Source organism: Balaenoptera acutorostrata, chromosome 9 (genome assembly GCF_949987535.1).
Source record: "Balaenoptera acutorostrata chromosome 9, mBalAcu1.1, whole genome shotgun sequence".
Lineage (NCBI taxonomy): Eukaryota > Metazoa > Chordata > Mammalia > Artiodactyla > Balaenopteridae > Balaenoptera > Balaenoptera acutorostrata.
Window position 1 is genome coordinate 54,771,553 of NC_080072.1, and position 12,897 is coordinate 54,784,449.

The window sequence follows — 12,897 nt, forward strand, 5'->3', positions numbered from 1 at the left end:
CCCTGGCCCTCTGGCCTCACCTCCTCATTTATAAAACACAGTCATTGCCTTGTTCTCTGCCACCTGATGGTCCTAGGTTCCCTCTGGTCCTCCTTTCCCCAACTGAGGTGTCTAGCACCTGCACACACACCCCAACCCCCTACCACCAAAGCTGCCTGCTACTCAGCAGGCATCAGCCCATCAGAAACCAGCCGTCATGGGACCTGGGGAGGGAGATCTGGCCTTGGCAGTTGGTCTGTGATTTCTTAGTGGCTGGAGGCAGAAGGGGCTCTATGCAGCAGGACAGAAAAGCAAAGACCTTTTCATTCATTTACAAACATTTACTGCACAGTCTCTTGTGCTAGTCCCTGTATCGGAAACACAATAGTGAAGAAGAGCCAGTGTCTTCCACTGGGGGAGATGTCATGGCTGGGGCTTGGAGCTGATGTGGGCCAGGACTGGGGTGAGTGCAAGAGCTGAGGGCCCAGCCTCAGTGGCATCTGTTTGAGCTCTTGTGCCCATATGAGAAAAGACACCACACCCTGTTAATTCCACAGAACGAGGGCATGGTGGAGGACAGGCGTGGGCTCAGAGTGTGTTGGCCGACCTCTGGATACATGTGCTTGCACGCATGAGTCTGTAAGCTTGCCCCTCTGAGAACACACCCAGGCACTTGCATGGCCCCAGAGGTAGGAAGGTTCAAATATGTATGTGCTTATGAATCTACGGACACAAGCCAGGATGCACTCAAACCTATGTTTATATGTGCACACGTACGAATGAGCCTGAATGTACTTGCAAGAGGCACATCTGAGGCTGCCTGGAACTGTGCACAAGCTTATGCAAGCCTTCCTATGCATGTGTATGCACACCCAAGTGAGCATGAGTGTGTGTGTGTGCTTACATGTGAACACACCTAGGTCTGTTTACGTGCTAAGCTTGCTTCTATGTGTACATGTGAATGTACAACCGCACATGTACATCTGTACAGACATGTCCAACATGCTTGTGCAAGTTACTATTCTCATCCGCCAATACTTGGGAGTGACAATGGGGACAGGGGAGAGAAAGGGGAAGGGGAAGGGGAGGCCACCCCCCCACCCCCAGCATCAACAGCCCTGGGCCTTAACAATGGCCCTTGTCTGAGACCCAGGCCACTGCAGGGTCTACGTCTTCTCCTACCTCTTCTCCTTAAGTGGTGTTGATCTGTTGGTTGATCAGTTAAATATAACCTCAGGGAAGGAGTCAACCCTACAATCCCTAGTTCAGGTGAAAGAGAATGACTCTTAGGTTGGGGGGAGCCTCTATCCCAACCAGCTCTGCTGATACCAGAAGGGCTTTCAGATCAAGTGTCAGCCTCTCCAGCCTGAATAATTCATGCCAAGGCAAGGAGTGCTCCCTTCTCAGGAGTCTGTCCCTTTAAATCAGGTCTGGAGCTTCCCAGTTCTGGGAAAAAAAAAAAAAAAATCCAGAACAAAACAAACCTATAAACAGCTCAGCCCTGGCCCCTTCTGAGACCCCCACTCCCTGCTGCAAAATCTGCTCCTGGTCTCACAAACCCTCCTACCCATTCAATATTTATAGGTGAGGTACCCTGGAGGGGAGGAGGGGCAGCTGATGGTATCCAACAACCCTAAGGTCCTGAGACCCAGAACAGCCTAGCGGGGGTACCAAGGTGCTGGGGCAGGGAGGGTACAGCAAAGAGCTGAATCACCACACCCACCGGGTCCCCGGGCCTAGGAGAGTGCCTGGGGGAAAAGTCCAGCCTGGTGGAGGAAATCAGATGGAAGAACTCCCGGCAGAGCAGCCAGTGACTTGGGGGGAGGAGGGGTGTAAGGAGGAGGGGATGTCGCTGACTTCCTCGGGGTGGATGGGGTGGGGTGGAGAAGACGTTGGTCTCCCGGGACTTGCAGGGGTGTTGGCCGAGCCAGGCCTGATGTAACTGGGGTGGCAGAGGAGGGGGCTGAGGCTGGGGATTTTCCTCACTCCTAGCACAGCCCTCTCCTTGATCACAAGGATAAGGAAGAGGCTGAAAAATGAGGAACTTTCCCAGCCCACCCCTCATCCCTGCCTGCGCTGGTAGGAGGAGCCTTAAAGTCCTCCCCCCAAATTCTCGGCCGGTGATGCTGACCCACCTGCCTGCTCTCCCGAGCCCGGCCCCACCCTACCCCACACTTCCCAGAGAGGGAGGGGGAAGGTACCAGCCCAAACGCGGCGGGTAGGGGGAGATGAGGGGGAAATAAGTCAGAACCTCGGAGAGCCAAACTTCTCAGCGGTCCGGGAGCCGAGAGGGGGGAAGAGAAAGAGCAGCAGCCGAAAGCCCTGGTTCTCGGGAGCCTCCCACCCCGCCTCTCCGCAAGGAGGGCGCGGAGACACCGCCGGGGGCGGAGGAGGAGGCCGGGAGGCGGGGAGGGGGGAGGCAAACCCTGCCCACTCGGCTCCGAGCCCAGAACGGCCGCGGAAGCCGGAGGCCGGTGCGCAGGGCGAAGAGGGCACCGGGGGCGGGGGGCTCCGCTCCCCGCCTGACCCCTCTCGCCCCAGCCAGGAAAGTGAAGGCTCCTCGGACTATAGAGCCAGCGGAAGGACCGACCACAGCCGCCGGGCGCTCCCGATCGAGGACTTGCCCCACCCGCCCCCCTCCCCGCCCCCAAGGGGCTCCGAACTCACTGGTGAGCGCGGCGGCCCGGGCGCTGGATGCGGGGGCAGCCGTGATGGCCCCGCGCGCGGGACAGCCGGAGCACTGGGGCCCGCTGCTGCCGGGGCTGCTGCTCGTGGCGGCGGCGCTGAGCCGACCCGCCGCGCCCTGTCCCTTCCAGTGCTACTGCTTCGGCGGCCCCAAGCTGATGTTGCGCTGCGCGTCGGGCGCCGAGCTCCGGCAGCCGCCGCGGGACGTGCCACCCGACGCGCGCAACCTCACCATCGTGGGCGCCAACCTGACTGTGCTGCGCGCGGCCGCCTTCGCCGGCGGGGACGCGGACGGGGAGAAGGCGGAGGCGGAGGCGGCGGGCGGCGTGCGCCTGCCGCTCCTGACCGCTCTGCGCCTCACGCACAACAACATCGAGATGGTGGAGGACGGCGCCTTCGACGGGCTGCCCAGCCTGGCGGCGCTCGACCTGAGCCACAACCCGCTGCGCGCCCTGGGCGGCGACGCCTTCCGCGGGCTGCCCGCGCTGCGCTCGCTGCAGCTTAACCACGCGCTGGCGCGGGGCGGCCCCGCGCTGTTGGCCGCGCTGGACGCCGCGCTCGCCCCGCTCGACGAGCTGCGCCTCCTGGGCCTGTCGGGCAACGCGCTTAGCCGCTTGCCGTCCGCCGCGCTGCGCCGGCCGCGCCTGGAGCAGCTGGACGCGCGCCTCAACGCGTTGGCCGGCCTGGGCCCCGACGAGCTGCGCGCGCTCGAGCGCGATGGCGACCTCCCCGCGCCGCGCCTGCTGCTCGCCGACAACCCCCTGCGTTGCGGCTGCGCTGCGCGCCCCCTGCTGGCCTGGCTGCGCAACGCCACGGAGCGCGTACCCGACGCGCGGCGCCTGCGCTGCGCCTCCCCGCGGGCGCTGTACGACCGGCCTTTCCTGGACCTGGACGAGGCGGGGCTGCGCTGCGCCGAAGGCGACGCCGACGGTCGCGGGGAAGAAGTGGAACTTGCCGGCCCAGAGCTGGAAGCCTCCTACGTCTTCTTCGGGCTGGTTCTGGCGCTCATCGGCCTCATCTTCCTAATGGTGCTCTACCTAAACCGCCGTGGCATCCAGCGCTGGATGCGCAACTTGCGCGAGGCGTGCCGGGACCAGATGGAGGGCTACCACTACCGCTACGAGCAGGACGCAGACCCGCGCCGCGCTCCCGCCCCGGCCGCCCCCGCCGGTTCTGGGGCCACTTCCCCCGGTTCGGGCCTCTGAGCTTCGCTTGATGGGACTTGGGGGCCACCCCTGCCAGCTGATGACCTGTCCCGAGGCCGTGGGTATGAGACACCCGCGAGCTTGGGGCTTTGAGACCTACCCCTGACCGATCTGAGACCTTTGGGTTATGGCATCTCCCCCACCTGGAGGGCCCAAGCTGTACCCGCCTCCCCAGCCTCTGAGAGCTGTCACCATCAAAGACCCAGAGACACTCTCTTCTGATTCTAGAAACCCCGTCCACCCCTCCCAAGCTCTGACAGCCCTCCTGAACCACCAGAAGCACCCCCCCCCCCTTTCAGCACTCACCCAGAGACCCTGTCCTTCAATCCGAAGGCCCTGGGACTGCTTCCACTACCCTGTGCTTTGAACCCAGACCTCTCAGCAGGAAACATCCCCCTAGACTACACTCCAGCTTGCAACCCTCGGCTCCCTTCGAGGGCTTGGGGACCCTCCCATCCCATTCTGGTCTCAGAAGCAGAGCAACCCCACCAGAAGGTTTCTGTGGACTTTGAGCCTTTTTTCTCGTTTCGGAGCTCTTAACTCTCCATCCTGCATAGAGACCTGCATCCCAGGAGTCTGAGGGTTGGGCACCCTCCCCCAATCTGAGGATGTATTTCATACCACCCACCACCCCAGCTCTTGCTCAGGCCCCTCCCTTCCTTGGCCCAGGCTTGGGGTTCAGCTCTTCTCTGTCTCTCCCATCCCAGGGACGGGCACACCCCTTTATAGCCTTCGCGTGGAGCTGATCCTCAGCCTTCCCCACTTTTGGCTCTGATACCCTAATACTCAGTCCTTGTCCCCAATCTCAAACTCTCAGCTCTTCACCCCGATCTGAGTTTCTTCCCCCCAAGCCCAAGTCTTAAGCTCTCAATTCCTCCTACATCCATCGCTTGCACTCAGAACCCACACTGCCACTCACTGGGTCAGGGTCCAGTGAGGAATCCATCCCTGGGATATGCCCAGCCCCCTTTCCTCTTAGGATGAGCTCTCTAGCCCTGCAAAACAGGCGCAGATGCGAAGCACCCCGCAGCCATACTAGCAGATCCCCATGGGAGATCCTGGAGGAGAGAGTCCTGGGGGTGCAAAGTAGATGGTCTGGCCTCACAACCAGGGTCACCTGACCATTGTGCCACAGAGAGGGGTGGGGGAGGGGCTCTGAAGGGCTGGGAGCTGCTGGCCACATGCTCTTTCCCACCCATGTGACTCTTCTCCCTTGGAGAGTCCTCTCTGCCACCTCCTCACCCCTGCCCCGCCCCCCCCCCCCATGCCTTCTGGAAGAGGAAGGGAAAAGCCCTCCGATACAGGGTCAGAGCCTCAGCGCCCTGCCTTCTGCATGATCCCAAAGCACAACTGGTGAGTGGGAGGGGGCCGCCTCTCCCTGACTCCCACCCCCTGGGTCAGGCAGAATGGCTGGCCTGTGCTGCCTCTGCACACAGGAAGTCACCCTCCTTCAACATATTGCCTTGAGGCCTGCCTTCCCACCCCACCCTGGAAATCTGGATCTCCCTTGGGCAGTTTTCTATAAAGTCTGCAATAATCTCAGATACTCTGCTCTTGTAAACGGTGCCATGTCATTCCTGCTGACCTTGGGTCATTAAAGGGGGTGGGAGGGGACACTTAGAGCAGTTTAGACCTTCCTGAGGTGAAGCAGTGACTCTTGATGTCTTCTCCTGGACTGTGGGAGAAGAAAAGGGCTCTGACTGTACATAGTAAGCTTGAGGCTAGACACATGGAGGGACTTCCCATTGGGATGGCATTGCTCTCCAAGTCAGTTCGCTTTTTATGCTGAGATAGTGTTATCCGCAGCCAGGGTGGGATCCTGCACTTCCTCTACAACCTCTTACCCTTCGGTTCCTCATCACTGCGGTGGGGTGGAGGGTCACGGGGGAGATGTAGTTGGACTGACAAACACTAGCATCAGACGAGGCTATCGGGGAGAAAATCCAGCTGCAGAGAATCAGAGGCAGTTAATTCAGACGGAAAAGAGGAGGAATCATTATTTGCTGCTTCGGCATCATCCCCTCTGTTGAACTACCTGGTACTCCCTTACGTCCTGTGTCACGCCACGCTCTCCTGGCTAGAGGGTTAAGACCTGCACCTTGGATATGTGAAAGGCTGAGAGGAGAGGTAGCCTAGCAGTGGGGGGCGTGGATAAAATAGCCCCTTGAGATATGTGGAACAAGGAGACAGGTGGGTTCTGGGCCAGTCGGGCCAGGATAAGAGGCTGTCTCCTACCTCAAGGTCCCCAGGCTGGATTATTTTACATTCAGGGTCTCAGAGCCCTAGAACCACATGGCAGAAGCCTAGAATTCTGGCATTTTAGAATCTTAGGGTTGTGTAATTCTAGAATTTGTGTCTTCTAACCATTGAAAGGGACCTCAGAGGTAACGTGGGAAGCCTCATAAACTGTGTCAACAAGGAGCTCCCTCTCTCGAGGAGCTTGCTTCCCCCCCCCCCCCCCACACCTCCTGGGAGCATCCCTTTCAGTGCCAGAGAAGTCTGCTGCCTGGGGCTCCCTGACAGTCCCAGCTTTGCCTTGAGGCCAGGAGCACACCTCATCCCAGGACAGCTCTTCACAGAGTGGTTGGCAGTGCACGAGCCTCCTTATCTTCTCCCAGCAAATTCCCTACCCCTCCTCCCAGTCATTCCTCGTGAGAAGGGGTTAAATTCTCTTGAAGCATTCCCATCCGTCAGTTACCTTCAAAGGGTGCTTTGCCAGTCCCGCAGGAGAAAATAGTGATGTTCTCTCTAACACAGGTTAGAGAACTGTGTCTCTAACAGGGCACCCTGCCCAACCCCCCCCACCCCACCCCCCCGCCCCCACCCCCCAGTTCCAAAGATGTAATGTAATGTAGCCTAAGACTACAGTAAGTCCTGACAAATAAAACATGCTGGTAGCTGTGGTACACTGTCAGCAAAAATCTTTGAGGGTTTTAGGTGAGAGCTGATGCTAAGCTAAATATCAAGTCAATAGTTGTCAAAAATCAACTAATTGAGTACCTAATGTATGCCAATTGACATTTAACCTTAGTGCCATTCACTGACTCCCATTAAATGTTGTCTCTGAGCAGCTTCCCTTCTTGGAGCCTGTCAGTGGCCTTTGGCTTTATGGAACTATCAGCAGGGCCCCAGGGCCCCAGCCTCCTCTGCAAATCCAGCCATTTTCTTAGTCTCAACTAAATACAACTTTGCCAGTCCTAGAAAAGCTAATGACCCAGGGGAGAAATTCTATTCAATCAAGTTCTAGAGAAAAGAAGTCCCAGGAAACCATGAGAACTCAGAGTAAGGGCCCCCGTACCCAGCCTAGGGAAATTTCTTAAAGTCACATTTGAGCAGGGTTTTGAGGGATGAGTAGGAGTTTGCAGAACAGAGAAAGATCAGAAGTATCAGCTTGTACAAAGGCCTAGATGCAGGAAGATCTGTTAATCTGATAATTCAAGAAGACCATTAATGGCTGGGGGTGGCTAGGACGATGTGTGTGGGTAAGATGGTTCTGCATTCCCTTCATTCTCCACTGGGAGGAACTAGAGGGACTTCCACCCTCAGAGGAGAAGTCAGGGAAGTGGGGAGATGTGCTGTGTGGGCCAGGAAAACTGTGTGGTTCTCTTACTTGTTCCTTCCTTCTGCCCATCCTTTTTGTGCCAGGCCTCATGCTGGGCACAGGAGACAGAGAGAGGAGTCAGCTAAGCCATGCCCATGGGAAGCCAGAGGGGCAGGGAGGTAAGGGAAGGGGCCACAAAGAGGTCTTGCAGGAAAAGGTGAGATGGAGGGGTCTGGCTGGCCCTCCCCTGACACCCTGATGTCACCCACTCACTGCAGACCCTCTCTCAGCAGTGCCAGGGACCCACTGAATGGTTAACCTCCCCCTCTAATCAGATGCTGTGAATGCTGCTGGAAGTTTGAGGTGGCCAGGTGACTGCAGCGGCCAAGTGCCAGGGGGGAAAGCTCCATCCAGGATGTGCCCTCAAAGAGCAGGTGGGATAGAGAGCAGGTAGAGAAGGAGAGAAAAGGTGTGTGACTGCCAGAAATGCGATACACATCAAGGCAGCTCTGCACCGAGAAACACGGCAGACTTCCTGGGGTTCTGTGACCCTGTAAAAACTGAAATTTCCTCTCAAACACAAAGGGAAGCCATGATCACCATCTCCTTGAGAAGCCTTTTACTTCAGCAACCCCTTTCCTACCGAGGCCCCTCAGGTCTGGGGTGGGGATAAGTGAGGGCCCAGCTGGAGTCCAGAGGACTGGGTTTCAGTCTGAGCTCAGCATGACTTGCCACGTCATCTGGACCCTAGTCAGTCAGAAACATTGGTTAGGCCCTACTGTGTGCTGGGTGCTGGGGATTCAGCAGTGAACACAGCAGAGCCGGCTCGTGCCTTTCTGGTTCAGTCCGACCCTGACTGTGGACAGCCCCTGCCCCTCCCTGGCTCCAGGTTCCTTCTGTCAGGCCAGGGCTGGACTTGTGACCTCCAGAGGCACTGCCTGCTCTCACTGAAGTCCATCTCCTTCTTCATTAAGTCTCTGCCTGGCAGACTCATGGCCCTAATTTACAGGCATGGCCTTTCCCGGACTGGGAGAAGTGACAGGGGCAGTTAATATTCCTGTGGTAATGAACTTGGCTGACTTCAGAGTCCCCTCCTTTGCCCCCCACCCCTCCCTCTCCGCCTCCACCCTCTTCCCTCAGCCCTGCCTCACAGCGATTTGCCCGGGGATGGCCAGTCCCATGGAGACCACCTCAACTAACCCTTCAGTGTACTGCTGGGGAAGTTGAGGCCCAGCGAGTGCAGGAGCCCATCCAGGTCACACAGGGTGTCAGGAGCAGAGCAGATCCAGAGCTCAGGGTGCCCCCTGGGGTCATCCCTGCCCTGCTCTGGGTCTGAGTATCTGGCAGTGCTGCCCCATCTCCACACTCTGTATCTCCAGCCCTGTGGTCATTGCCTCCTGCGGCCAGGCCTGGAGATAAGCAAAAAGCCAGTGAGGAAGGGGTGGAAAGCTCTCTTCAGCCTCCATCAGCAGCTTCCAGGAGGCCTCAGAAACCTGCTCCAGCCTCTTGCAGGCAGAAACTCTGATGGGGGCTCCTTTTCAAGGGAAGGAGCATCTCTACCCCTCTCTGAGAGGAGAAAGGGGCTTGTTCTGGACCCGCAGGCTCTGAAGTCCCCCTGCATGAAGCTCATCCTTCCTGAGCCTCTCCTCTCTGCCGAGCACCTGCTGACATGGACCACACCCGGCTCCTGTGCTCAGTAAAGATGGGGTCACTGTGATAATGGAGGCATGGGGGCCCCAAACTAAGGTGACCATCCAAACTAGGAAACTTTGGAGAGTGAAGGGGACCTCTATTAATAATTACACTGGGACAAGAATAAACTAGGACGGTACCAGGCTGTTGGGCCCTGGACTACAATGACTTTTGACAAGACTTGGAGGGGAAAGGAAAAAGTGCCAGACTGCTAGACTAGCTAGTCTGCCAGCACTAGATAACTAATACACTCCCTGTCCTTGCCCCTGTCCTCCAGCCATGCTAAACAACTTCCTGAATGCTATTCTCTAGCCACACCAGACTACTCAGATTTTAGTAACAGAGCCCAGCTAGCTATTTCAGGCCCCATACCTTTGCTCACACAGTACCCTCTGCCTGGGGTGCCTTACCCCCAACAGAGAGCAGCACGACAGCTCAATGGTCCCCTCTGCTTTCCTGACCTCACCCTCTTCCTCCTGTCGCTGGGCACCCCCCAGACCTTCATTTGGACTGATGTTTTCTGGCCCATTGTCTGCACCAGACCAGACACTCCCTGCAGGGGCTGGGCCCAGTTCCCTTTTGGGTGCCTGACGCTGGTGCACAGAGATTTGTGAGCACTGCGCCCCACAGAAATCCAAAGTGCAGAGGAAGAGGCACCACGCAGGGCTCGTGGCCTCCCTCTGCTGCACGTCTGATGCCCACTCCCTTTAAGTCCCACAACCTCTCACCTTGTTGAACTGAGGCTGCAGTTATAGAAGATGCCTGCATGGTCAGCTCCTTGTTACTATTCGATAAAGTGAGAGAACAGAAAGAAAATGCAGCTTTAGAATATGTAATCATGTAAAACATAATTTAGCTTTAGTTTTTAGACTTTGACTTTTTAATACAATTATAGCTTTCTGGCCCTCCATTTGGGATTCTTGTCCAGCGTCCTATCTGGGCAACATCTGCCACTGGCTCAGCCTGCCTCAGCCTTGCTTCCTTGACCCAGGGAGCTATAGTGACATCTATTGGCCAATTTGTGGGAGTGGAACCAGTTTTAACTTTTTTCCATACATGCGCCATCTACTGGTGAACATGGGAATGTTCCTTCTTTCATTTAGTCAAATCCGTTCAGCAAATATTTTATAAAGTGCCTACTATGCGCCAAGCACTATGCCAGGAAGAAGCTGGCAGTTGTTCTAGGCACTTTACATACATTAACCGATTTTAGCCTGATGACAATTCTATGAAGTAGGTGTTATTATTCCTACTTTACAAATGAACTAAGACAAAGATGAATAATTTGCTCACTGCTAATAAAGGGGTTAAGTTGGGGTTAGAACTCAGAGCCCATGTGCTTGCACCAAGAACAAGTAAATAAACAAGTAAGATACCTCTTATGAGGGAAATAAACAGAGTGTTGTAAGAGTGGTAGGAAAGGTTGTCCTTTGAATGGGGTAGTCAGGCAGGCTCCTCTGAGAAGGTGGCTTACCCTGAAGAATGGGAAGGAAGGAGCTCTGCAAACCACCTAGGAAAGATGAATCCAGGCAGAAGAAACAGCGAGTGCAAAGGTGCTGAGACTGAATATTCAAATATTGAGAGGGAGGCCAGTTATGACCATTCTACCCCCAAATACCTCTCCAATCAGTCCTTCTTCTGCTTCCCCACCTGGTCCCAGCCTCTACATCTCTCAGCCGGATCCCTGTCCCAGCTTCCTTCTTGATTCCTTTGCCTCCAGCCTTCCCCTCCGGTCCATCTTCTGCAATGCAGCCAGAGTGATCCTAAAAATGCATGAATCTGATCCATCTCACTTCCCTGCTTGAAACCTGTCCCACCGTCTTCTGGATAAAAAGCTCTTTGGACTGATTATCTTTAACCTTCCTCCCCATAGCTATGGTCTGCTCCCATCTCCTGTTAGCTCTTCTGGTTCCCTTCATTCTAGCCAAACCGAAGTCCTTACAATTCCTTGAAGGTCCCAGGTTGTCTCACCACCTGGGGCTTCCCATGAGCCACCCCTTCTATCTGGAATGCCCATAGCCTCTCCTCACCTGCTTAACTGCTTCTCATCCTTCAAAACCCAGTTGAAGCAATTCCCTTTCTAGGAAGCTTGCCTTATTTCCTATCCCACCCACCCCTCTTTAGTGCTCCCATGGCATGCCATGAGTATGTGTCAGCTCCCATCTCCAATATCCCTCAACATCAAGTCCAAATCTTTTTCGTCATGCCTTACATTCCTGTGAATTCCTGAGCTCCTTGAAGGAAGGGATTGTCTTATTAATCTTTGTGTCTTCAAGGTCCAGCGTAAGCCTCAGCAAATGGTACATGCCCAGTAAATAGTTTGCAGTTTGTGAACTATAGATTGTTTAGTTTCTTTTTTACCTTTTTTTTTTTTTGCTTTTTATTGAGATACATATTTGCACAGAGTAAAAACCCACTCTTTTTTGGCATACAGTTTATTTTGACAATCAAGATATGGAACAGTTCCATCACCCCCCAAAATACCTCCTGCTGCCTCTCTGTAGCCAACCCTTCCTCAACTCCAGCCACTGGCAACTAGGGGTCTGTTTTCTATCCCCATAGTTTTGCCTTTTCCAGAATGTCCTATAAATAGATGCATACATATTTATCCTTTTAAGTCTAGCTTCTTTCACTTAGCATGATGCATTTGAGATTCATCCTTGTTGTAGGTACCACTAGTTTGTTCATTTTTATTGCTCAGTAGTATTCCATTGTATGGCTGTACAATAGTTTATCCATTCACACTAGCTGAAGAGCATTTGAGTTGTTTCCAGTTTTTGAATTATGAATGCATCCATTATTAACGTTCACATACAGGTTTTTGTGGGGACATAACTTTTCATTTCTTTCAGGACTGGAACTTCTAAGTCTTATAGTAAGTATCTTTAAACTTATAAGAAACTGCCAAACTGTTTTCCAAAGTGTCTGTGCCATTTGGTATGCCCACGAGCAGTGTGTGAGTGTTCCAGTTCCTCCACACCCTCGCCAGCACTATTTTTTGGGAAGAACAATTGGATAGCCTTTGCACCTTTTTGGAAAATCAGTTGATATATACAGGTCTATTTCTGGATTCTGGAGTTCATTCCATTGATATAGGTGTCTATTCTTTCACCACTACCACACTGTCTTCATTATTGTAGCTTCATAGTAAGTCTTGAGATCAGTTAGTAGGCAACTCCAATGTTGTTCTTCCTTTTAAAAGTTGCTTGGCTATTCTAGTTCCTTTACCTTTCCATATAATGTTTAGGATCAGCTTGTCTACACATAACAAAAGAAAAGAAAAAATCCTGCAGAGATCTTGATTTGGACTGCACTGAATCTATAATTAGTTTGTAGGGAATTGACATCTTCTAATCCATATTGAATACATATTCAATATTGAATCTTCCAATCCATGAACATAGTACATGTCGCAATTTGTTTAGGTCTTCTTTGATTTCTTTCATCAGTATTTTGTGCTTTAGAGATGTACATAGAGATTATGCACATATTTTGTTATTTATACCTAAGTATATTTCCATTTTGGTGCTATTGTAGGTGGTATTATCTTTTTATTTGGCATTGTCTTTTAAATTTCAAGATCCAGTTGTTTGATGTTACTATACAGAAGTATAATTGATTTTTGTATACTGATCATGCATCCTCATTGATCATCCTCTTCTTCTGGTTCTTTGTATGTTGAGTTATTTCAGACTGTATCCTGGACACTGTGAATGTTATGTTGTGTAGACTCTGGGTCCTGTTATAATCCTTGATAGAATGTTGATTTTGTAGTTGTTGTTGTCGTTGTTTCAA

General features: G+C 53.7%; 1 protein-coding gene across 1 annotated transcript; it reads left to right on the plus strand.

The window, feature by feature from the left end:
• Positions 1-2,653: 2,653 nt before the first annotated feature.
• On the plus strand, positions 2,654-5,058 carry TPBGL (trophoblast glycoprotein like). Its single transcript, XM_057553352.1, has one exon. It carries the CDS (start codon positions 2,691-2,693, stop codon positions 3,867-3,869), a length of 1,179 nt encoding a protein of 392 aa, XP_057409335.1. The 5' UTR covers positions 2,654-2,690; the 3' UTR covers positions 3,870-5,058.
• The last annotated feature ends 7,839 nt before the right edge of the window (positions 5,059-12,897 follow it).

Coding starts and splice junctions, on each gene's coding strand:
- TPBGL (XM_057553352.1), top strand. CDS start 2,691: ATGGCCCCGCGCGCGGGACAGCCGGAGCACTGGGGCCCGCTGCTGCCG.